This window comes from Mya arenaria, chromosome 16 (assembly GCF_026914265.1).
Source record: "Mya arenaria isolate MELC-2E11 chromosome 16, ASM2691426v1".
Classification (NCBI taxonomy): domain Eukaryota; kingdom Metazoa; phylum Mollusca; class Bivalvia; order Myida; family Myidae; genus Mya; species Mya arenaria.
In genome coordinates this window covers 39317200-39343947 of record NC_069137.1, presented here as the reverse complement: position 1 = coordinate 39343947, position 26748 = coordinate 39317200, and the positions used below count along the sequence as shown (strand labels likewise).

The 26748-nt window shown below is 33.3% G+C and overlaps 1 protein-coding gene across 2 annotated transcripts; it reads left to right on the top strand.

The window, feature by feature from the left end:
- The first annotated feature begins 6879 nt into the window (after nt 1–6879).
- LOC128221150 (uncharacterized) lies at nt 6880–24374 on the top strand. Of its 2 annotated transcripts, XM_052929609.1 has the most exons (12): nt 6880–7014; nt 8846–9043; nt 9382–9484; nt 11187–11322; nt 12750–12899; nt 14256–14450; nt 15185–15295; nt 17412–17501; nt 18408–18503; nt 19705–19839; nt 20111–20201; nt 20979–24374. In XM_052929609.1, exons 4-12 carry the CDS (start codon nt 11295–11297, stop codon nt 21646–21648), a joined length of 1566 nt encoding a protein of 521 aa, XP_052785569.1. In that variant the 5' UTR covers nt 6880–7014; nt 8846–9043; nt 9382–9484; nt 11187–11294; the 3' UTR covers nt 21649–24374. The 2 variants fall into 2 exon arrangements, with proteins under 2 accessions (XP_052785569.1, XP_052785568.1); XM_052929608.1 differs by lacking the exon at nt 9382–9484.
- The last annotated feature ends 2374 nt before the right edge of the window (nt 24375–26748 follow it).

The following is a 26748-nucleotide window of genomic DNA, read 5'->3' as shown; positions in this document are numbered from 1 at the left end:
TGCTGCTGTGCACGTTGTTTGCTTGAAACCAAGTAGGAATTTACAATATTTAAGGTGTATTCTTTCCAGGTCCTTGGACTTCGTAAACCCCCATATCGGACATGCATAATTAAGAATAGACCCGACAAAGGAATCAAATAGTTGTAACGCTATTTTAGGTGGGACATCGTATTTACTTATATTTCTGGTTAATACGTTCATCGCCTTTAGTGCTTTATCCACTACATACTGGTTGTTTTAAACAAATGATCCCGTATAGTTAAAAACAACACCCAAATAATTAAAATCGTCGACTATCTCCAGGGGTGCATTATTATAGTACCAAGTTTCGTTGGGTCTTGTTTGGGCCTCTCTTTCGAAATACTACCACTTTAGTTTTGACAGTATTAACTTGTAAACCCCAAGTGTGACAGTATTCATATAATTTGTTTAAACTAGTTTGTAGGTCCTCTGGAGAGTTACCAAATATGACCATATCATCAGCAAATAGCAATATCATAATACATAAATCATATAGTGACAATCCACTCCCAATATCGGATTGTAAATATAATTCCAGGTCTTCTAAGAACAACGCAAATAATATCGGTGAATTATTTAGGCCCTGTTTTAGGCCGATTGAAATGTCGAAAAAGTCAGAGAGGGAATTGCAATGTTTTACACATTTGACCATAGAGTACATTGCTCTGAATATCCGAAGTATTTTCCCGTCAAGTCCCATCTTAAAAAGCTTATACCAAAAAGCATTCCTATAAACAGAATCAAATGCCTTTTTAAGGTCAATAAACGCACAAGGTAACCTCATCTTCGAACAAAGTGTGTCTTCAATAAGATTATGAAGGACAAATATTGCATCTTCTGTGCTGGACCCTTTTCTAAACCCAAATTGTGCGTCTGATAACAGATTATTGTCTTCGAACCAAGTTTCATCTCGTTTGGTTAAAATACTAGTAAATATTTTGCCCAGGTTACTGACAAGAGTTATGCCCCTATAATTATTGGTGTCATTCATATCCCCTTTCTTATATATTGGGACAATATAGCCATATGACCAGGACAACGGAAAGTGACCACTATCTAGTACGACATTAAACAAATCGGTTAAATGACCAACCAATATATATATAGTTTCAATAAAAAACTCGTTTAATAGATTGTCGATAGGGCATGCCGATTTATTCCGCTTAAGGCCCTTAACTGTCGATCTCACTTCTTCTGCCGTTAAAGGAGAGTTTAATTCTTCAAATTTGGGATCGCCAATATTAAAATCGGAATTATTAACAAATTCATCTATTTCGTCAATCTGTGTTGCGCGTATGTCATTAAACAAACCTGAAAAATATTCCTTGAAACTATCCGTATCGATATTACCAGTACTGTTATTATTCCTAGATTTAAAATGATTCCAGAAATCTTTCAGCCGTTTATTTCTCAAGTCATACAATTCCTTCGCCTTACGGGTTTTATACGCTCGCTTTTTCTTTTTGATAAGCGTTTTATAAGCGCGTTTATGCTCGTTTAACGATGCTCTATTATACTCCGACTTATTAAGATAAAAATTCTTGATTGCGTCCGTATATACTTGTTTGGCAATATAACAATCATGGTCGAACCATTTACTTTGCATGTGGCGACTTTTATTACCATTGTTCTGCGTATATTCTTTTTTAAAGTATGGCTCCGCGCTTTTAAGTATTGTAGATGAGAAATCATCAACGAATTTATCTAAGTCGCGGTGTTGAGTAAAATCCGCGTCATGGAATATATTATTGATATTATTTAGGCTCGCTATGAGATCCCGTCTAAAACATTTTTTGTGTTCCTCGCACCATTTAGAGTATGTCCGCTTTTCATCGGTCCCATCACGCGTATCATCATTGACCGTCCGTGTATGTACTTTAATATCAAACGCTATCGGTGCATGGTCAATAAATATATTAAACGGGTTTATATCGAACTGATTTAACAATGTAAAATCAATTTCTCTACATACCAGGTAGTCGATAGTAGTGCAAGTATTATGGCTTAAATATGTGTATGCCCCTTTGTTATTGTCATTACTTAATCTCCCGTTTACAATGCGCGTATTGGTGGCCTTGCAAAAATCAAGCATGCGAATCCCCCTTGTATTACATACTTTATCTTGGGAGGCCCTTCCCGTAAATATATCTGGTAAATAATCATTATCGTCTAAATCTGACACCAAGTTATCATGTAAAATGCTGTCAGGCCTTTCACCCACCCTACAATTCCAATCGCCTGCTAAAAATATATTCCCTAGATTTTCAAAATGAAATATATCATCACTCAAAATATCAAATGGGTTAGCGTCAAATATTGCATTAATTGGTGAGTCATCTGACCACCAATATAAACCACATAAGTATATATCATTATCAAGTAAAAAAATAATATTTATCAATTTTCATCCAAATAAGTGTGTCAAAATGGTTTCTGACAATAGACACTCCTTGACTAATAGCACTTTTGACATATATTACTATACCTCCACTGTGTCTCTTTGCATTTTTGTGTTTTACGTTTCTATAGAAATTATAACTCTCATAACCCTCTAATGTAATATTTCAATTAGAATTGGTCCATGTTTCGGATAAAATAATAATATCATTATCTATCAAAGTTTTCAAAAAATCACTATCCGCAAGCTTTCTTTCAGTTAGACCATTACAGTTCCAAGTATCTTAAGTCCATTCCCCGATAATTCCTAGTGCGACGTAACTGGTTTTCCATCTACATACAAAGTGTCATAGACTAGCCAAGCACGTTTGCCATCCTTCTTCGCTTCCTTCAGTTTGGGTACGAGTTTTCGACGTATGTCCATAATTTCAGGCGGGAATTGTTCACTGATAAACTGCCTAGATCCTTTCAGGAGAAAACCTTGTTTCCGCACGGCCTCGCGATCTTTGAAGTCGGTGAACTTACACACGATGTTGCGTGTGCGAGTATTACTGCCGTCGCGTGAGGGCGCGCCAATACGGTGTGCACGCTCTATCTTCATAGACGCGGCTAATTCCTGGGCGATCTTAAGCCTATCTTTCAGGAAGTATCTGACCTTGACCTCTGTGTCACCTTGTTTCTCATTTGGCCCTTCTTCTATTCCGCCAAATATAATATTGTTCCTTATACTTTGGGATTTCATATAAACAATGTCATCCTGCAGTTTGGCGTTCTGACGTTCTAATGAGTCAAAGCTTGACTTTAATTCAGCATGATTGAAGTCTGATTGTTCGGCCTTATCTTCTAATCTAGAGACTTTCTGATCAACCTGCTTGTTAGTATCATGCACTAATGTCCAGAGCCTTTTCATATCTTTATCGAAACTATCAACTTTAGTTTCTAGTGTGTTAAGTTTGTCTAGCCTTTTCTCAATATTGTTCATTTGTACTTGGATGGTTTCCAAAACGCCCCGAGAACTGTTGAAATGTCCGCTTTAGCAATATCAGGTGCCACGTTGTTGGCCATTGTAATATTTATATTTCCAGTATTCTCAGCTAAAGTGGAAGGTTTAAATAAGTATCAGTAGAGATCTGCAGTTATAGGGCTCTAAACTAAGCAAAAGCATAGTAAATCCAGTGTGTGCCACTCATATAAGACACAAAATATAACTAACAAGGCAAAAAATTATAATCGACAGAAATCTGCATTGTAATAAGCACAAACGGATCCCGGCAGTAGAGGGCGTGCAGCCCCCCTCCCCCCTTAAAATCATCCAAGTTTTCTTCTGTATGTCACTATCGGAGAAAAATGTAATAGTATACAGATCTATAAAATACGCGACTATAGAGTTCAGTGTCTTGAATCTAAGTTTGATGTTGTCAATCGGTTATCGTTGAATAAAAACATATACAATTAATAAATTCCACTTATATTGGTAACCATATTATTGACTAAGTTTGGTAGTGAATATAACTCTTGAATATTTTTAACACGGGTCATTTGTTACGCAACGGTTTGGGGAGGGGTGGGGGATGGTCAGTTCATGACTTTAAAAAGTGATCGGTTATTCTTTGAACAGAAAGAAAATTACTCATGTGGTCAATATATAACGGGGTCAATCGGCGTTAATTTAAAACACACTAAAATGTTAAAGTGAAACTCTTCTTCAAATCAATATTCCACATGTTCGTATAACAAACATTTATTCAGACTGATAAACCCTTACTTCTTACGTAATAATAAACTCATACAAAATATTATTTACTGATAACAAGATTGTAACTGTTTATTTAATAGTAGAAAGCGCAAAAATGATTCATTTTTATTTGGTGAATGCTAAAGGATTTACTATGGTCTCTTATTTCTTTCAAATTAAACTCGATATTCTTCATAAGAACCATTGTTTTCGATATGTATTTATTCTTATAGTATAAGTTGTGGTAAATCGTACTTGTGTTTAATAATTGTGTTTGCACTGACCCCATTGAATTGTTTCTATTATCTCATCTTATTAAGGATTGTTATAGTTCACACAAATGCACTTACATGAACGCACGTATACGCCCACATACTCGTACATGCACGCACGCCCATACACACGAACGCGCGCGCGCACACGCACACGGACACACACACTATGATAAAATATATGTCCCAAATGGCTCAAAAGATGATCTTAAAGTTAATGTTTTAGTGCAGTAAAATGTTTAATTTTGTTAATCAATGCATTGTTTGTTTTAATCCATAACGAGTTATTTTGTTTTCCTGACTTTACCACGCAATCAAAGCTTCTCGTGCGTTCAAGCAAATTCATGAGACAACTTTCGGCGATGCATTTAATGCCCATGATACAGAAGCCAACATAGCTACCTTATCCCGCACTCATTGTCCCTGTCGTGCGTAGTGTACACGCGTGCGTGCGGGCGTCCGTGTGTACATACATGCCTGCGTGTGAGAGCGTACATGTGTGTGAGAACGTACATGTGTGTGTGTGTGTGCGCGTGCGTGTGTGTGCGTGTGTATGGGCGTGCGCATGATCGTCTGTGTGTGTGTGTGTGCGTGCGTGCGTGCGTGTGTGTGCGGAAGCGCGATCGCGTGCACATTTATGCATGCGTGTGCAGGCGTGCTTGAGTGTGGTATGGTGTGTGGAGTGCGTTTTTACGCGTGCGTACATGTACGTTTTGTGCGTGAGTTTGTATGTAAGCTATAACAACCCTTAACAAAATGAGCTTATAGTAACTATTCAAAGATGCACACTTACTCTCCCATCTCAACTCAACTCAATATCTTAATTTTCCCCATGGTTATACATAATCATAATATATCCAAATATTGATAGACATAAAACATAAAAAATATTATATACAATAATAGTACAGTTTAAAATTATAGCATATTGTTGTCAAAATATTTATATAGGTAGGATATATAAATAAAAAGTTTACATTCTACATGCAAATAAAATAATTCTATTTGACTTCCATGATAGTAAGGTCGTGTGTTATCTGACGCTTGGATGCAGAAATCTTGTCGAAAACAAAGGTTCTTATAAGAAATACAGAGTTGATTTAAAAGAAATGAGCATAAAACATGTTTTTTTACATTATGAGACAGTAAATATTTTAGCATTCACCAATAATTTAATGTTTTTGTGCATTTTGTTATTAAACACGCGGTTAAAATCTTGTAACCAGTAATTAATATTTTCCATTAATGCATAATTGAGTAAGAAGTTAAAGTTTTATTAGACAAAATTGATCTTGTTATACATGTGTATGCATGGATTTTGGATAAGCATGTCACTTTAACTATAATAGTTCATTTATAATCAGTGCTTTAATGATTTAATAATGTTAAACAGAAGAAAACAATGAATTATCAATTTAACTAAAATTAACAACAACTGTTAAATGTTATTGATCAGTGGTTTATTCAAAACTAAGCTTTTATTAGCGTAAATAATAGTTCGATTTACGTCATGCTAAACGTTTTATAACAATACGTAATGAAAAAGAAACAGGTATAGGGGTTAGATTATTTGATACTGCGCAAAAACGAAGTCGGTGAGGTACCCTTTTTTGATATCAGGCGATTTGTAATAAAACATTGAATACATGTATTTAAAAAAATCAAAAATTAAACGAGCAGTTTTTCCAAGAATTAAAGAAAGGCGCACTTTTTTCAGCGAAACACGACGCCGTTTTTCCCGCGAAAAATGACGTTAAAGACGAATTTTAAATAAATAACGTAAAACAAGAGAATGAAAAATATATATGTGCGTGAACGTTTTCACAAGGCGCACCTGAGGTTTAAATTTCATAGCTGTAAACGAAGAATTGGTGAAACGATCGGTTATTGTAGCTGGAACGCAAAAATATGAGAGACGTCTCGAAATTGACGTCAGTGGTATATTTTGAGGATTCATAGTTTCAAAACTGTTCCGAATATTGAAAATGTAAAAACAGTCCTTAATTGGGCATATGCTCTTCTATTCGTATACCAATTTTCAGACAGTAACTCGAAAATAATTTCATAGTCGCGTTCCACCTTAATATGCTGTACCTCTAATTTTCCTACTGTGATTGTATATGGTGTTATTTGACTATCATTGCAGGAAATAAATAGCGTAATTTATTTAAATATGCATTTTGTTGCAGCAATGGAGGAATATTTTTTCTTAAAATGCAGTGGTGGAGTAGCTTGAGCACCATTTAATTTCCTGTACGCTTGATAAAATATTCAAATCTGAAACACACGCTTTAATACGCGCAAAGGTTTTGGTTAATACCACTGTATCTTGGCATACAAGCATACAGAGAGGCTAACATTCAAATTGCTAACGAAGATAACGTAAGGGCGTATATTGAAGTATTAGGTAAAGAAACACGGAAGTTTAAGTAGACCAGGGATACTTGATATTATCTGAAGTCGCTATACTAGCTTTTCAACATCCTGAATGCGATTATAGTTGAAATGAAGAAAGGTTTAAAAACACAATGAATCAGTTTACTTGGGTGATTGTAAACATTTTATATTGTTTTGGAGTAATTGAGAAAGGTACAGTGCTATTTCATTATAACACCCGTTTGACTGAATAATACGTACAATAAGATTTCTTTTCAATACGTACATATATGTTTAGCATGAGCTTCGTAATAAGCTTATCGAAAAAAAAACTTATTCTTAAAAAAATACACGTATATGCCTGCACTTAAAAAGGCTTGACGGTTTTATACAATTGACTTAAATGATTAATGCATAGAAGATAATTGTTGGTTACAGTTAAATTCGTGTAATATTTCACCGAGTGAGCACCAAACGCAATATTTCATGGGTGGCGTAAGCAATTTACGCTATTTATCATATTACCACTCGTACTTATGGTGTATTCAAGGTGAAATTAATTGCGATTTCAAACTTAAATAGACATTTATTTTTATCATTTACCTTAAACAAGGCAATTAATGACAGATAATCTTAACGGTGTTCTGTCAAGTTAAGGAATTTAAACATTTTGCTCGCTAGCGTGTCGATTACTAAGAATATCAGTTTTAAGGAAATCGCTATGGTTCGGTGTTGCGGTTTATTCTTTGAAACAACATGACTATATCCAAAACGTAATATAATAAACAGGGCTAAAAATGCGTAGGAAGTATTCTATTTTAGTATTGCGACGTAACTGATCTGTTTTAAAACGCTGTAACGTTAGTAAAACAAATTCAGCTTCAAGTTCAGAAATTTATAAGGCAGTTTTCTGGCAAGCTCGTTTGTTGCTGCTCTACTTTAAAAATGCTCTCAGAGAACTGTAAAAGTGTCAAAGAACAAACTATTTTAAATCATTCTAAACTTTAGGGAAATTTAAATAAAGAGTTCCGAAAGAATAATGCTTTATTCGTATCATTCTAAGAGCCAAAAACCTGTTGAATGCATTTTACATCTCTATTCAATTGCTGATCCAACCGCATTTTATGACTTTGCTGTAAGTTTGATTTTAGAAAAGAGTTCCTGCTTATTTTATTTTTTTTAAATATGGTATATATTACAGTTCAAATAATAAAGATAGGTTAGGGTCGTAGATTGTAAGGACGAGTTTGATTTTTATCTTCAAGTTAGTTTTATGTGTGAAGTTAGCATTGTATTACTTCAGAGCATAAATAAAGGCAGTGAATTTATAGGTTACGAAGACATTTCTTGAACGGTTACGTACAATTGTGGAATACGTTTGTGAAGTATATCATCCAGGTATGTGTACAACGTACAGGTTAAGAACGACCTTTGCGATAACACGAAGAAAATGATTTATGCGAGTATTAACGAGTATACAAGTTCACATTCGCAACCTCTTTAATTACTCTGTGTGTAAAGATTGTTTTTAAGTAAGTTGATGCGTGCTCTGAGGAGGCTTATATTGTGTGCCATGCGTACTTGTTTAAACCCTTTGTAGACTCGGGCTCAAGTGAACTCGTGTTTCACTGACCGTTCCAAGGCGGTGATACTTCATTAAATGGTTAAATTATTTTGATGTGAATGTGGTCTGTTTGTGGTGTCTGTATTTGTGTAATATGTTTGTGTCTCTAGTATATTATAATTGCCTTGTGGCCGTAAACAGTTTGTATTTGTTTTATTTATATTTACAACTGGGCATGTCTCTGTAGTTTTGATTGTATGCGCTTTTTATGCGTATCTGTCTCTCAGGCTCTTGTTGTTCTCAGCTATGGTTGCAATTTATCGATAAGCAAAGTCTTTCTTCATATATACGGCAATGATGTGCTATACTCCCTCGATTGAATTTGCAAACTTGTTTGAATTTTTATCAATGTTTTAAAATTAAAGAGAGTTTTCTCAATTCCATACGATATGCTAATCCGCATTTTTTATTATTTCTCAGGTCAGGGTGTTTTTGTTTCACAAAGTGAAACGGAGTGGGACGAATCTACATGTACTTTTGCAGAACCAGATATACTCTGCAGTGATGATGGCTCTTGCGTTGTTGGAAATGGTTTAGAACTTTTTAACAGTATAAGCATCCCAGACAATGGTATTTGGATTGGATTTACCAAGACATGGATAAGTTTTGCTTATGTTGGTAAGTAAATTTACGAATATGTATAATTAAGCATACAAAAAAAAGATTAAACCGCTTGCCCGAATTCACTTGAATGTAGTAATTTATTTAAAATAAGGCTTTTGTTTTAAAAAGGTGACAATAAATTAAGTAATTAATTAATTAAGTGGAATCATTATGTTTTTAAGGAGTAATGTTTGTTTCAACAGTTGAACCTCCGCTTGCTTTAATTCTTTTCGCTAAAGCTAGTCCAAAGAAACTCCATGTTTAAAGCTTTGCTGAAATGCATTATTCTCCACGGGTGTTTGTGATGTTTCCCAATCTTACATTTCACTAAGCAAGCAACTTTGTTTTGAAAGATGTAACCAAGTGAATGTTGGAATCGAATACTCTGTTCCAACTTTTGGGGAATGTAGACGTAGAACAGGTTGCCAAACTATCGGAATCAGAAATGCAACAGACGTGAGTTATTCATGGTCAACTTAGCGTAGCATTTCATTGTTAATGGATACATAGACGATATTATTATAGGACGCTTTTCTGGTGACCTGTATGACGTCGATTTCCGTTTGTAAAAATGTATCCGTCGAGACCGCACGTGTTTACTCACCGAAGGAGACGTGATACAGGTCACCAGAAAATCGTTTTATCGTAATATTCCATTTATTATATACCTGCCTATTAAATTATTCCTTTTTATTGTTTGGTTTTAATTTGATTTAATTTTACCGCCGTCTGTCAAATGCGCGTATGAATTCGAATGTGTTAACGTAGTTTCTGTAAGTCAAGGGAGTCTACTACAGCCAAACGAAGTCAGAAGTTACAGAATTTACTTTATTGAGCAAAATAACAACAAAATATTTTATATTTTAGCAAAATTAACAAATTGCTAGTACAAAAACAATTATTAAATGTCACAGCACAAAAACAAAACAACATCAAAAAGCGGTACTTATTTTACGAGTATACACTAATCGTCAGTTCATGTAGACGTAACGCAGCCATTTTTAAAAAAAGTAAATATACGTGGGATTTTTTGACGATAATAGTATGCAGAATTTAGGGAAGTTCGTGAGTCAATCGCTATTTCTATCAATGACGCGAATTCGTCTTCATCTTTATATTGGCGAGCTGCTCACATTTATGATAATAAACATGGATAATCATTAATGCAACAATTTATGAACTTCGAAATGGACAACAAATAGTTCACTGAAGTAGCTATCTTGATAGACTGGAAGTGTTCTCTCCTTCAATGCTTATCCTCATGGTTCCTTGAAGAACATGAGAACCATGTTCCTGAATATTTACATGCTTCTGGAGCGTGAGTAATGAAAGTTTAATGTATTAAAAAGTTGACAGGTTTTACAAGGTTTTTTTTGTCATGCTTTTTTTAGCAACGCGAAAGTAGTTGAAAGATTACACAGGGTACTCGCATGATACGGAATCAGAAAACGACAGTATCATGATACGGATTTTTCATTACGCCGTTCTGTATTTTCACTGTTGGATATGGAAAAGGAATTATATCCAATTCATGAGATACAAAACATTTATACAAATACAATAATCACGTAGTAAACGTATATCTTTTCAACAAATGCACGAGCTAACATAACATATATTTCAAAACAAACATTCATACCAATGAAGAAAGTTTCTACGAAAAATTGAAATTCTAGTCTCGAAACGTTTTGAAAGCGTTGTAGTGGTTTTCCTTTCTTAATGCGTTGATTGGTGATTGTTTGGCTTGTATATTTTCTTCATTTAGTTTAGAAATTTCTTACTTTATTATACGATTGCATAATGATTAAAAGTCAGTGAACAATAAAAGCAGGAGTCTGATAAAACATCAGGCGAAAATGTAGTGTAGGTTATAAATTTGGTCGACTGTATATCCACACTATTGTTTTTGTACTTAAATTGCTTAATACTCATGTCGCTATTGCTAAATTATCTATACAATGACAACTCGCCTTATAGACAAACCGTTAAAGAATTCACAGTTTAGTGCACACTCCAAACTAACACTACACGAGAGGCATACCACATTCAATACAACAAAAATAGACCTCACATTTCTTTAAATGCATATAAGAATAGATGTTGAGATTACCTACTTGGCATGGCATAATGTCTCTCAATCTATTTGGAACTATTTCAGGGATTGAAATGTAAGTGTGCAAGTAATAGCCAGGTACACTCGGGGACATGTAGAAGAAAATGCGAAGAAGCGGATCAATATCCGTGTGGTGACACTTCCGACAAAACTATGTTTTCAATTTATACGGTCGAAAAAGGTACTTGTAACTTTGGTTTATTATTATAAGGTCAAGTTGAAAGTTTATCATTTATGGTTACAATGCGTTTCTTTCATGCTTTTTGATGAAACATGGAGTTTTATCAGTGAAAAAACAAAGGCGAAGGTCTCAGTTTGATATTTTCACTGCAAAATAAGGAGTGAAAATATCAACTTTCAGAACTACTTTTAAAATCGATTGCAGTTACTTACACTTGATCAAAACAAAACACTCACCATAAAATATTGCCAAAAACATTTAAAAATTAAAACAATTGTTTGATATGTTTAAAAAAATATATTTGGGAATTAACAACTAACCGTTCATTAGAAAAATGGTTATCCCGTTTTCAAACGTGTTTATGATATTGAAGCTGAATATTCGAACTTATGCTTTCATACCAAACAATTGACAGACGAAAACAACTGTTCGAAAATAAATAGAATGTTATATCATTGTTCAAATGTATTTTGAACTGTTTGTCGTTGTAAATACGAACTTCCCGGATAATACACACAACAATTTACATATTAACTTATTTGTTTACCACACGCACGCCTCAAATTTGGCAACAAACTAGCGTGGTCCTCATCATTACCTGGAAAACGACATGTCTTCAAGCGAATTATACTGATCTCTACCAGTAAGATGACTTAATATCCATGTATCATGAATAACACTCTTAAACTAAGTAAAATGTTATATATCCAATGATTATCCGCAATTGTTTGTTTTCAAACCACGCTTAAATTAAAGTTTTTTTGATATTTTTTGAAACATGGATGCACTTATTACACTTCATTGATTACTGTTCATAAAATATTTGCACTAAAAAACGAGCAAATAATAAAGTATAAAAAATAATATCAGATAACTTTTTCTCAACAAACCGGAAATAAAAAATTGACAGCTATAATTGTGCATGAGGGGCGCTCCACGGGAAGCGGCGTAAATAATATCTTTTTCAAAAAATGAGGTAATTAGGAAAATAAATTAAAATTCTATAAAATCGGAAAATTAGCATAAAAAACAGAACATTTGTTCATTTCAGTGTAAGATCGTTTTTTATTCCACTTGTGATCACAGAAAAACTATTTTTTTAACGAGTGGCGAATATGTTTGTCTATGACACTCGTGAAATAAAATAGTACGATCTTACACGAAATCAACAAATATCTTCTATATATTTACATTGCGTGATATGTTTGAAAAGTATACATGTCTGTTTTGCCGATGATAATTCGTTTTAATATTGATTTCACATGGCTAGCATTGACATACTACCTTTTTTATTACGTCATTTTTTAGAAGAAAAGAAAGATTTCCGGAGGACATGAAAATAAATTTAAGGTAAGCTGTTCACCGTCTTTCACGAAATCGCATTTGAATACTGTTTTGTGCCTGATATATCAACCGTTATATTTCAGTCCCTCCAAGTAGCAATTCAAAGGACAATAATAAAAACTGTCTACTGTTCTATTATGGATATGGAGGACAAGGTCATAATTTTTATTGGAGTCCGTGCAATTATGTAGCTTCCTATCCAAAGATATTATGCAGCGGCACAAACTATTCAGGTAATTTGTTTTACTTTGTTATTAATCCCACATAAAGGCAATTCTATATTGATTCTATGGAAAGGGTCAAATTCAAATTTCAGAACGTATCGATCAGGCGGGAAGAAATAAAAACAAGCAAATGATTGTTTAATTCTTTTAGATAATTTATTAAAAAAATGTGCTTGGAAATAAATCCGACCAAAAGCTATATACTTGTTTTTCTTTAATAATCTAGGATTGAAAAACTATTGCCTTTAACATAATTGTTATTTTTAAATTGGAAGGCCTTAAAATATCCGGTTTGGAATTGCCAGACAGGCTCGTAGCATAAACAATCTAATAACCTTCCCAAACACCCGAACCCACTCCACCCTAATAAAACAATAAAATAAAACAACAACAGCAATAAAGCAAACGAAAAGTGATTTCATTTCAGTAATGATACGATTTATCGGACGATCGATATGTTGCATGATTAAATGTTGAGTTTTGGTATGTATTAATGACCAAGTGTACTTTTTTCGTGAACTACTGCTTTAGATTTATTAAAACGACGAACAATCCAAAAACAATCAACAATTATTTTCTACCTCAAACCTATTGAAACCTTAATCACAAATGAGTAACAACGCATAGAACTACAATAACCATTTGACGTGTGACAGCGAAGATGGTCTAGAGCTTTGGGAACTTACGGAAAGCCATACTAGCATGTCGCCTTTTTAAGGCAAGACCATCCAATATTTTTGTCATTCAAATAGGATATTTTAATATTGGTTGATACTAATAATTCCGTTGATTGTGGGATCGCAAAAACCCGTTCGTGTACTCATGGAGTCTATACGGACTTCAAAAGTCACGTGGATTAAAAGGCATCTTGCATGTTGCTTATATGACCTAACTGATACGCGGGCCCTTAAACGGCCGTACGATAGACGATTATTGCCTAGGTTTAGCTCAACTTTCAGTCACAGACAATCCGTCGCACCCTACAAGAAGAATGGGGAGGGGGTGTATCTTGCACGCGTCCCCTTCATACTTTACCAATTTTGATGACATTATTATAAAATATGATATATACAGTTCATCAATATAAGCCTTTTGAATTTAATATACACCAAATGAGTCCTGGGGAAAGACACCCAACACCCTACATCTCATTTTAAGCCTTTATGTTTCAGAATAAGAGGAGACGGATGCACTTAAGGGAAGCACCCCCAAGTTACGCCTTTTCTGATGTCAAATACCGAAACCGTCCATTTGTGTACATTTACTGCTTAATAACATTATTAACATTACCACATTAGAAATCCAAATGGTGCATTTATATGTCTAGGATAATATAGTTGTCACTCATACACTTTTATGTTATAGATAAAAACCAACTGGCGAAATTATATAATGGTAATAATAAATGGGCTACAGCTGTTGACCACTGCTTCGTTGGAAAATACTTCCCTGCAACAATACAAAGTATTATAAATGCGCAGTTCACTAACCAGAACGCCCAGGACTACTGGACAGGAATAATTAAGACAGAATCAATTCTTTCTTTGAGTGATAAGTTAGGTATGTTCATCTTTCTAATTATCAATGTAATCTGAGTTTATCGTATCTTCAGTGAGAACATGTATAGGCTATTATATCTTTACATCGACGTAATGGCTCTCTTTCGACATAATAATGGTTATGTAATTCTTCCTGTTTTTGATAAATATTAAAATTATGGCGTGCAAGTGCAATGTTACAGACACTTGAACATTGTTTGTATAGTTTTTATTCACTTATAGTATTGCATTAAAATTGTTTTTGCATTTCTTTGGATTATAGATAATTGAAGTGACGTTGTCCAAGAGCAAGGCAAACAGTTCAAGGGTCATGCTTAGGAGCTAACTCAAGTCTGAGTTTTGATTCATGAAAAAAATGCAAATCGTTATTTTATTGTAACTTTTTAGTTTATTTAAGATTATTAATGAAGAAATTTGATTTCTGTAAAACGAATGGAATAAAGATTATTTGTAATCTAATACAAGTGGTTTCTGAGTCTGAGTATAGATTTCGGTTCCAGACTGTTCGTATTCATGACCCCTTGTGCTTTTAACTGCAAAATTATTAATTTTAATATTTTTATTTTATAAATGTGTTGAAGTGAAGACATATATAGTTCTGGTATACATGCCACTTATTTAAGCTATTCGAACGAAAAAATAATACTTAAAACATGTATATGTGCAAATATTGAGAGTTTATATTATAGTTTCTGTCATCCTTCGTGGTGCCTTTACTGGACAATTACCTTGCAGATAATAGCACCAATCCACCTGTGACATATGCTTATGTTGAGCAGACAAACCAGACCGTTTACGTGAGATTTGCTAACGCAGGTCAATCGAGAAAGAGTTTGTGCACAGAAGGTAAAAATAAATTTTGCATAAATGACATTTGTAATTACTATATGATGAGGTTTGTGGGGGTTGAGCTTTCGAAAACCAGGGAAAATCCCTGTGAGTTCCCGATTTTAACTGAAAGTTCCAAGTAATTTATCTAAGCATTTATCAATGACGATGTCTTGACAGTTGTGTAATGTTTGTTTTGTTGTATCGTTGTGCCTGTTTTTAGGATTTGTTGTCCCTGCCATTATTCTGCTTTACAAATATATGTCTTTACATTCTCCGAAATTGAGTATATATGGAATGTTGCAATACATATGCTGCCGTAAATGCAATACATATATTAACATATATATGATTACGCAAAGTTTATAAGCACCAAACAAATATGTATTAATATAACATAGAAAGATGTGTATTATCACTGTATACATTGTACACATTAAGACCAACTATATTGATGTCATCGGATTAACAATAATGATTTCTTTCAATTTTATGGGTTTTTTTATTGTACACATATGCGTATAATATAAGTATGTGTAAACATAAGTATTTAGGGGTTTGTACTCTTAAACAGTTTATAAAACCGTTTACAGTCAAGGGGGACGATTTATCAGTTTTTGTTTAGATAAACAACTGTATTAAGTATCATAATTTGTTACAATACACGAGCGAAATGTACATGTTTTTTTATATCAACCTTAGCAAGCTCGCCGTTTTTTTATTTTTTTTTTATACAAATCAATACTTACATTCACCTTTCTTTTTCGAACCATTTGTTTGTTGCAGCTCATTAAAAAAAGAGTACTATAATATTCGTTTAAAGGATACATTTGCACAAAAGCAAACCTGACGAGGTATTCAAATTAATGTCGACAAAACCGCAAATGCAAGTCCACTGAGCTGAAATGACTATTGTATAGATAAATTATAAACCAGTCCTTGCCATTCAGAGATTGGTTCAAACTATTGTTATATAATTATAAACTGTACATATATTGTGTAAGCTGCAACTTCATAACATAAATAATTTCACTTCTGTTAAACTACTAGCTAATCAGGTATTAAGATACCAGAAGGATACGATAATTGACCTTTAATATGTTTATCATAAACAACAGATTGTCTCATCTGACAACATTTCACCTAAACCATCGTTACGTTTGACACAAAATATTTTCATTGAAAGTTAATTGACTTAACATATTTATATATTTTATGGAAACAAGTAAATTATTATTTAAAATTGTCTTCACTCGATAATAACATCAGACTTGATATGTATTCAAAGGGTAGCACAGCTATCATTAGAGGTAGACGCGTTCAAACGTTTTCCAACACTTATACTTTATTTACTTCATGTTTTATGTTTACCAACTTGGGTTTTTATAGAGATTTAGATCCAGAATGGATGTACATAGTCATTGCATAATACTGTACGTGGGCAATATAATCCTGAGTTCAATCTTTACCCTTAAAGGCAAGGGTAAAATGCACTATTTTGCTTGACAAAATAAAGTGTGGCAAAGCATATGCAGTGTTAAACTAAGATATTGACGATTGGCTCAAATATTGTCTTTGAAGTCACCGATTTTAAATAGCGTAAGTAACACTTTTTACAAATAGGCTTAAAGGTAAGTGTGTGTATGCGTCCTTGTAGCCTTGTGTGGTTTTGTTGTCAGTTTTCAACTGTATCCTTGACTGTACAGGCGTGACTCTGGATCCCAATATAAACATAATATCTTTTATGCTGTAATGGTATTTTTTTCTGAAATTCGTTATCAAAGAGTAAAATAGTTTTAATACAAGTGTTTTCAGGTGCTAACGCGGGGAAAAATGCGGTGATAATTTAAATTTATTTAACACTTTGTCTAGGATTGATCACTAGTAGCCGTTGCCTATGAACGTTCACTACTATTACATACCAGAAACACCATAAGCTACATTGAAAAACATCTTTTCGAACCTAACCTGTAATTACAAAACTGTTAAATAGCAACAAACAATAGAACATACAGGACCAATCCCAGTAGCATGAACTTTAACCAAGATTAAGTTCTAAGGCACAGAAATCCAGGTCAAGTTTTAAGGCAGCATATGATGAACGGGTAATGTTTTCTTTATTATCTTTTTTCAGATGGCACAACGGCAACACCATCTACAACGATACGAGAGACACAACCAACTTATTCGGAATCCACCACAGCACCAGTTAAACCAACAACAGGTTATTAATTATGTATTTAAAACTTAATTGAAAAATCATCTATTGTGTTCCCCAACATTTTAGAATCGTCCACGAATTGACCAATTATGAATTATTTGATTCAACTATTTCATGAAATTTGCATGTTACGTGCATGTTAGCGAGCTTTCTGACAAATTAATTGAACGGTAAGAATAAAATTTTGTATTCTATGATGACGAGTATAAGATTCTTTTGATCACATGCATGTTTCGGTATTTTTTTTAAAAACCTTACCTGTTTTACCTTTGGTTCTGTAAGCCTAATATTATAAACCAATGACATTTCTCACGCAACATGCATTTCAAACATTTAATACCGAAATTCTGTAGAACGAAAGAGGTATATGATCGTTTAAATTACAATTATCAGTATAACGCATACTAAGCTATTAGTGTGTACGAATCAGAGCCTTAATATAATACTTTAGCAAAATTTGACTCTATATGCGTAAAGGCGACGTAGTCGATTGTAATATATGGTCATCGCGTCATTCACAGTTCCCATACCTTAAGTACCTTACGGCTCAAAAATTTTGATAATCAATAAAATGGAAATATCAGGTTTAACTCTATAGATTAAGATGCAAATGAACTATTTTATTCAAATAAAAACGTAACAAAAAAAAAAAAAAATGAGGAATTACAGAATGATTTGCTGGGATATTACCAAGTTATTTAAAAGTAGTGAAACATTTTCTGACCAATAGAGAAAGAGCAATGTTATATTAGACATGTGTAAAACTATTTTGTAGAAATGAAACGATGCAAGTGACAACCCAGTAGCTTGAAATTTAATATATTGATTAGATGCATACAGATTCAGGCCAGGATTTTACTCAGTATATAATCATTCAAAATGTATTCAATTTATGTTCTGTTTGCTTAGTTTCAGTTGGCCCCTCGGAAACAAACTCAATAACCACGCAAGGGAAACAGCCTACGTATTCGGAACCAACCACAACGCCAGTCAAGAGTACAACAGGTTAATTTAGAAACTTGTATTATCTATATGATGTTTTATCCACTGCATATAACGTATGTATGTTTATTCAACAAGTTCAGTAATAGGCAAACCTTTGATGGACGTATATATAAAGTTTATGTTTTCTTTGATAATGTTCAGATCGCACATCGGAAACACCCACTATAACGACACAGGGTGACTATAATTCAAATTCTACACAAACAAGAGTATCTTTGGAGTAATGTTCTACGTTAATATCCCAGGGTACTTGCAAAATGATACTTAAGATCATTTACAAAACCAACGTTGTTTTCACATATTTTGTTTATTCCTTACAATTCAAATATTCTTTTGCGTATAGTAAAAATGTGACATTTAGTGTGACGTTGATTGTATTGGCTTATTAGTGTATGTATCAAAACGTCATGTTTTCCAGTCATATTTTTGTTTAACATTTGTTGTTAAAGGCCTATTTAAGCCTTCTCTAAGTGCCCCCCCCCCAAAAAAAAAAAAAAAAAAAAAAACACAACAAAAAACAAAACAAACAAACAAAAAAAAACGTGTATTTGTACACAACCTCTCTTAATTGATCTTAATTTAATTGCCTAATTGTTTTTTCAGATCTCTGATCTGAGTATACTGCTGTGCAATTTTGGATGCTATATTATAGAGATGGACCCTAAATGGCCATGAGCCAACAAACGAATACACAGGAAATTGGCCCCTACTGTGTCACCAGTGCAATTAGCAGAAGATGCAAAGCAGGGGATTATCATGCCAAACATTCCTTAAACTAGGCCTTTAAGTGATTAATATATAGAGGGTAAAAACATGACATAATTCACCGACTGAGCTCTTGAAGTTTCATTTCACCTGTGGCCTAGACACGAGTGACGTTTGATTTGAAATTGAGAGAAGGCTAAAATTTTATATCAGTGAGAAACATCAAAATGTCGTTTCACTGTTTGAACAGTGAAAAATTGTTTCACTGATAAATCTCTAAAAATCACCGGAACGCATATCATTATGGGATGTAGTTGATGTAGTCGAAAAAGTTGGAAAGTAAATTGTAGAACAATATTTGCGATACGTTATGTTTCTCAAGTGTGCTTACTGACATATATGTTATATTTTATTCTTACAATACATATCAGGAAATATATTTAGTACGTAGTAGTTTAAAGTCATATTTTTGATATCCTTTGATATTCCACACCAGGTCCAACCTCGCGTGTCACGTCAATTATTCCATTGACATCATCTGGAAGTGACAAAACATCAGATACACCTCCAACAATTAAGTCAACTACAACGACAGTATCGAGTCCCGTACAGGAAGGCAAAGACCAAGGGGGTATTTATTTTGAGCAATCACATTTTTTTGAACTCACATAACTTTTAAGAACATGCATCAAATCGAATAATATCATTTTACATTCGGAATAGTTATTATTATCTATTGAACAATATTTCCTTCCTAAAGAGAACAACAAAAGTATCAATAATCAGCAATAAGCAAAAATGGCATGTCGTATGCATTTCTTCTATCAAATTTTGACTGTGGGCGATTTGTTTCAAATAAGTGTGACTATAAAAAACACCATACTACTGCTATTACTTTACAGGGTCAACCGCTGGTCTCGCAGCTGGTCTGTCCATTTCTTTTCCATTGATTTTCGTTGTCATGGTTATTGTGCTGCTGTTCTTGAAAAGAAGGTTAGTCTATATGTGGTATTTGGTTTTTAGATTAATGTCCAAATGCATAAATACGCGCTAGCTTCAAACGGTATTTCCATAATACCAATGTTAATAGGGTATTTGTTTATATCAGACAAAAAAGAGCGACATGTCCTTACCAATCATTATTAGTTTTATTCATCATGAAATGTCAACATCCCTCGCAATGATTTATATATTGTAGTAGTTGATCGAAGAAAGGTTTATCTAAGTTATGCCAAGGTTTTGTTGAATGGACAAAATCTAAAACATGACGCAATGCAATTGAATGTTGAACATGATTCTATAGTTCAAAGGGTATTTGTTTATATCAGACAAAAAAGAGCGACATGTCCTTACCAATCATTATCAGTTTTATTCATCATGAAATGTCAACATCCCTTGCAATGATCTATATACTGTAGTAGTTGATCAAAGAAAGGTTTATCTAAGTTATGCCAAGGTTTTGTTGAAAGGACAAAATCTAAAACATGACGCAATGCAATTGAATGTTGAACATGATTTCATAGTTCAAAGTGTATTAGTTGAATGCTTATGATATATATAAATTAATTTTGCTCGTTTGCTTAAAAAAACGAGATATTTTCTTAAGAATATTTGATGTCGTCGCGCGTGGCGGCGGTGTGGTCGTAAACCATTGTTACAATAGTTGAAGTTGTCAGAGGCCATGCAAATGTCCATAATATCGTTTAAATTAATTGTCCTAAATAATATTTAAAACCCTTAAATACATGCTACCTATGTTTGACTTCGCAGGGGACTTCTACCAAACTTTTGCAAACATAATGATGACAAGAACAACAATACTGCAGACACTGCGACAGAAGTTTCATTCGTACCAACATCGACATGTGAATCTTCTACAAACACAATGCAGGATTTGACAGCCTCAAAGCATTCGTACTTTGTGCTTGAGAAAACATTTGAAGTAACAAACAAAGAGGAGATCGACCATTATGCAGAACCAGATAAATCCGATGTTGACTATCATGATTTGAATAATCCTTCACAGAAAGATACTGATAACAACTACGATACAATCGATGGCAAAAAAGCCCCAGCTGAGTCTGGATTGACTAAGCTCAATAACAACTATAACGACGTAACTTTACATCAAACTAATGAGTACGATCATATTCCTCTGAATGGGAGGCCTACCAAGGACGACAAACAGACGGAAAATGAATACGACATAAAGAATAATGTTATCGACGGCAAACACGATACAGGTTTCGATGATGACAGTGACACCTATAACCATTTGAATAACCAAGATTTAAAGAGCTCTGGCACAGGTGAAATTTATGGAATGCCAAATACAGACGGCGACAATGACTATGATACTTCCGGTTCACTAAAGTATATAAGGAATACAGCTACAAAATTTCAGCAGCCTGAAAATGCCGTGATTAAAAAGAAATGGTAGAATTATAAATCAATAAATGAAAGTTAATGTACACGATATAATAACTTAACATTGATAAGATCCAAGTGCAGTGATAGTCACCTAAACCATGACAAATACTTATTCTAAGGAGAGGACATACCCAACTAGATATCTCTTCAGTTCCATTATTGTTAATGTGCCAATTGGATATAAACTGTATGAAAATATAAACTCGTCAGTCAATTAAACAAAAAATGATTGTAATGCCATTTTGAACCGAAAAGGCAAATAATTTGTACCACCTCAACGGCGTCGTCGGGTAACCAGTTTCAACTATACAAATAATTTGGTTTTCCAATGTACTGTTCTTTCGAGAGTTATCTAAAGTTATGACTGATGTGAAACCAACCAACTGACCATGCATGGTTGGTTTGAGTTGTATTGTTGCCTCTTCAGTGGTAATTTCCGCGAGATGCGTATAGGAAAACACCAAATTGCCGACGTTGACAATTCAGACAATTTTCTCATATCAGCGGAAAAGGTAGCCATTCATGGAAAAACAGTTTCTTAATATAATGCAGACACTCTAAATGATTAAATAGAAGGACACTCAAATGCAAAATTAAATTGCATGGTCCAGCATTATTTATTGCAATACAATACACAATTGTCCGCAAATGAACTTAGCATTTAAAAGTTTTGAAACATTACATGCTTCGGCAAACCAACTGTTTTGTCGTAGTTGTTTTTAGCATATTGTGCATGTTTTATGTGGAACTATCTGTCATCGTTTCGCAAATTAACAAACAAAATACTTTGTTGTAAACAATCATGTTGCTGCCAAATTAATATCTGAAACGATCAACCAAATCGCAATACGTCCAACTGTGTATTATTGTGTCTAAGTAATATGAACTAAATCTTAATGATTAAGAATGTGCGTTGTGGGCGTAGAAGTGTAGAAGGTGTGTACCATTATCATAAGCGAGCATTTGATGTTCTAGCCACACATTTGTTATCATAACTTGTTGACATTAAGTGATTCCAAGAAAGGACTGAATAATATGTATTTTAGATGTCCGAGGTGTAGAAGATACATACCATGTATGATTTAAAAGGTATGGTTTAAAATGTATGAATCAAAATGATAAAGAGTAATTGTTAACTAATTGATAGAAAAGACAAGTCATGTATTAAGATGTTTTGTATTTGTACGTTGTGTTATTGTTCGAAAGCCATTCCTTAAAAACACATTCAAACTTACAATATGAACCATGAAACATATCAAATGTCAACCAGATGCACACATATTACAAAGCATAATTGATATTTTCGTAGACACTATCCAACATATATGTAAAACGCATCTGGGCGCTCACATCATCGCCATTGGTCTGATTGTGTATATCTAGCAGCGCACACGTTTCATATTCATGACGCAATTAGGAGGATATCCCGCTATGTCACGTTTCGGAGAATGTTTTGCAGAGATGGTTATATAGATAAATTGTATATGATTATACAACCATGTGTTATTCTTTGGTGGCATAATATATATTTATTTAATTGGTCAATGTATTGGTAAAATGACAACAAGCATTGTGTTAATTTAAAATTGTTGGACTTCAACACAGATCATCATCCTAGTTGCTCTGTTTGTTTCAAATTGTTATTTAATATTCCTTCTTTTGATTTTGATTATTTTAATCAATTGATTCTAGTTTTGTTTTCAAAATGCGTATTGTAATCCGAGTGGCCAAGAGAAAATTACCTTAGTGGAAATGTAACCAACATTATATTGAGCGGGGGCAATCTTGTTTTACATCGATGTATTCTTATAGTGTAGATATTAGATAACCAGTTTGAAAAATCATCGGAGATATCCTCTATTTCTTAAACTTCAATCATATTTTTATTGTAAGAGAAATAACGTATTCAAGTAACTCTATATTCTTTTGAATATCGTATAAACTGCATTTTTATATTGCACCAAGGATCCAACGGCCTATTGGAAATTACCGTATATCACGAACAATCTACTTTTGACCAAATTTTAACATACGGAATAAGTTTACAGATTATAACCAAGAGAATATCCTGCTCTGAAGCCAGTCTGCAACTCATCTATTTATAATTCGATTATAATTTGACATTGATTATGATTGACCTGTAACTAGTCGTGATGTAATACTAATTGAACATACCTTTATAACAATCTATATAAAAATTGTTGTCTGGCTAGCGCAGTGGTAAACATATTTTAATCCAAAATATAAACCACGTTAATTCGCTGATTACTTCATTTAACATTTGTATAATGCAGGAAGGAATTAAAAGCCTTTTGGAAATCGCCGTATATCACGTATAATCTACCGTTTTGACCACATCTGAGCGTTAGGGATATGTTTACACATTATCAACAAGAGAATATCCTGATCTGATCTGAAGCAATTTTGCGACTCATCTATTTTAATTAGATTAAAATTTGACATGTTTTGTGAATTACCTATCGAATAATAAATTGACTCACCATGTGTTTTAACAACAGTATGTACATGTTTAAGACATTTTATAGGAACATAGGAAAACACTTTATATCTATTATGATATCAACTTCTCTCTTTTTCAGAATCATACATTTATAACCGATCGCCATGTATATATGCATACGATACAATATGTCAAACATCAAGGGTCATGTTTTACTTATATCATTGTTTATATTGTTTGAAATTTTAATACGCAATAAAATATGTTCTAATCAGTCCTACAGGGTTGCATTGTTCGAACAATTTAGTAAGTAGTAATTTAATAATGCTTGAATATGTTAAAAAAGAACATATTTCATTCAAACAAAATAAGCCACGTTAAATCGCTGTGTGGTTTTAAGCACCATGCTTACGTATGGGTTTATTTTTCGACTACCTAAAGATTTGCACATGCATTTCAGTAAACATAAGTTCTAGTGAGCAGTGAATTTATCACTTAAGATTCCGCAAAAAAAAATACGTTGGACCCCCTGAATTTTACTATTATTACAAATACCTCAACAAACACAATAATTGTATTAAATATAATATTTATTTAAGATGGTATTCGTACTATAAGGACATTGTGCCAATACCATCAATACCGTAAGCCATTCCGGATTCGAATTGTCTAATACTTCACTACATTTCTTTATTTAAAAAGGCGAATCAAGTTATCTTTTTTTAACTTTGATGGTAGCTTATCCAGCGACAGTCTCTTGATAATTCAAAAGTTTATTAAGTTAATGTCGTGTGAAAAATCAAAAACAATTAGAAATGTTTCTAAATATATTCATCATGCTATGCTAAAAGACAAGAACAAGTTGATAATATACCTGCTTCTTAACTTTTGCTTAATATGTATCTATATGTTCTTTAAAAACATGTACTCCTTATAACTATATATGTAATTGTGCTGTAAAAATATCATTCGGTCGTCTGTACAATGTTAAATAATTATGTTTAATGGCCAAATGGTTATATGCCGATTTGTCAATAAACTTTGAAGTTGAAGTTGATAATCTTTTAAAAGTGATGACATGAAATATTCAACAAATTCATAGATTAAATTGAGCACACTAGGTAACCCTTGTTCTAAGGTATATTAGTGTTCACCAAATTATTTTTTGTGCTTCCATTAATTTGTTTTAATACCAGATACATACAATTTTGGCACTCAGTTTCTTTTTCTTCATTCATTCTTTAGTAGGCACCATCTCCTTTATACATGTGAAAGTCGTACTTTGCTTTTCTTTATCTATAAAAGCGGTATACATTTTGACTAAATCTTAAATTTAACGACCTAGTGAATCGATCATATTAGAAAATTATTGTCTCACTGATCTGCGTAGCGTGCATGCCATTTGAAACTATCAAACGAGTTTATATTACAGACGCGGCCTTTGTGTGTATTAGTATTGTAGGCAATTAATAATTGATTCGTTAGAGGAGTTCCTTCAGACATAATGAATACGAAACTCATTGTAGATACAACTTATTCATTTGATTTAATACAAACATCTCGAATAACTACCGGCAGATAAACACCTGAGCATTCTTCAAGTATAGTTTGGTTAAGGAAATAGTACCCCGGTTGTATTAAATATAATATTTATTTAAGATGGTATTCGTACTATAAGGCAATTAAAGTTAATTCGATACAAAAAATATGGTGTTTTACAAAGCTCGAAATTTACAAATATATTATTTAAATAATTTCTTAAATTTGCTGAATTAATCAAGCAATGACAATACGTTTATAAATAAAAAATATTATTTCTTTTTATCTAACAAAATTGGAATTGGATGCGTTTACACACAACTAAAAAAAAAATAAAGCAATTGGTAGAATAATTCATAACATTTGTATATATATTGTCAGTGAATCTAGGTTTTAAAATTATGACGCGGTTCCTGAAAAACTAAACATTATTTGCTTTTATCTACGTATGTTTTTTTATATCACGGATTTTAAATATGTTAAAAACACACTAAACCTAGATACATATCTTCTAAAGCGCGCGGAAAACTGGCATTGTAAATGATTGCATTTTATTTACGCCATTGCCGTTTTTATGCATTCCTTCACATATATTTGCCTACCATCAATGTGCATTAATACAAACACGCGCATGCATCTACTATGTTACACAAATTTGTGAACCGTCGATCTCTAATCTGTTTTTCCACTTGCTATGTCCATGTATGAGGTCCATGTATGTTACACCGGCGACCTCTAATTTGTTTTCCCACTAGCTATGTCCATGTATGAGTTCGTCAATTTTGCTTCCTGGCGTGAACAACACCTTGTACATATAGATCCCTCTCCGAACGAGAAGCGGCTTCCAACTTCGAAGAAAAATATAAAATCTCGTTTTCGACCGTATCTCCTTATCATATTTAAAGGAATTTCAACAAATGCTTTTCTGTCTGAACGTGTTATACGGATGCCTTCGTGGTCGATTGACATGTTTGCTTCCCCAACTATTCCGCATAATTTTGTTAAAGGATTATCGAGGACTTCACAGACTATGTCCCTAGCTGAAACAAATAAAACAACAATATTTATTTTAAGAGAATCACTGAGCGGGCACTTAAAGGTAAATATATT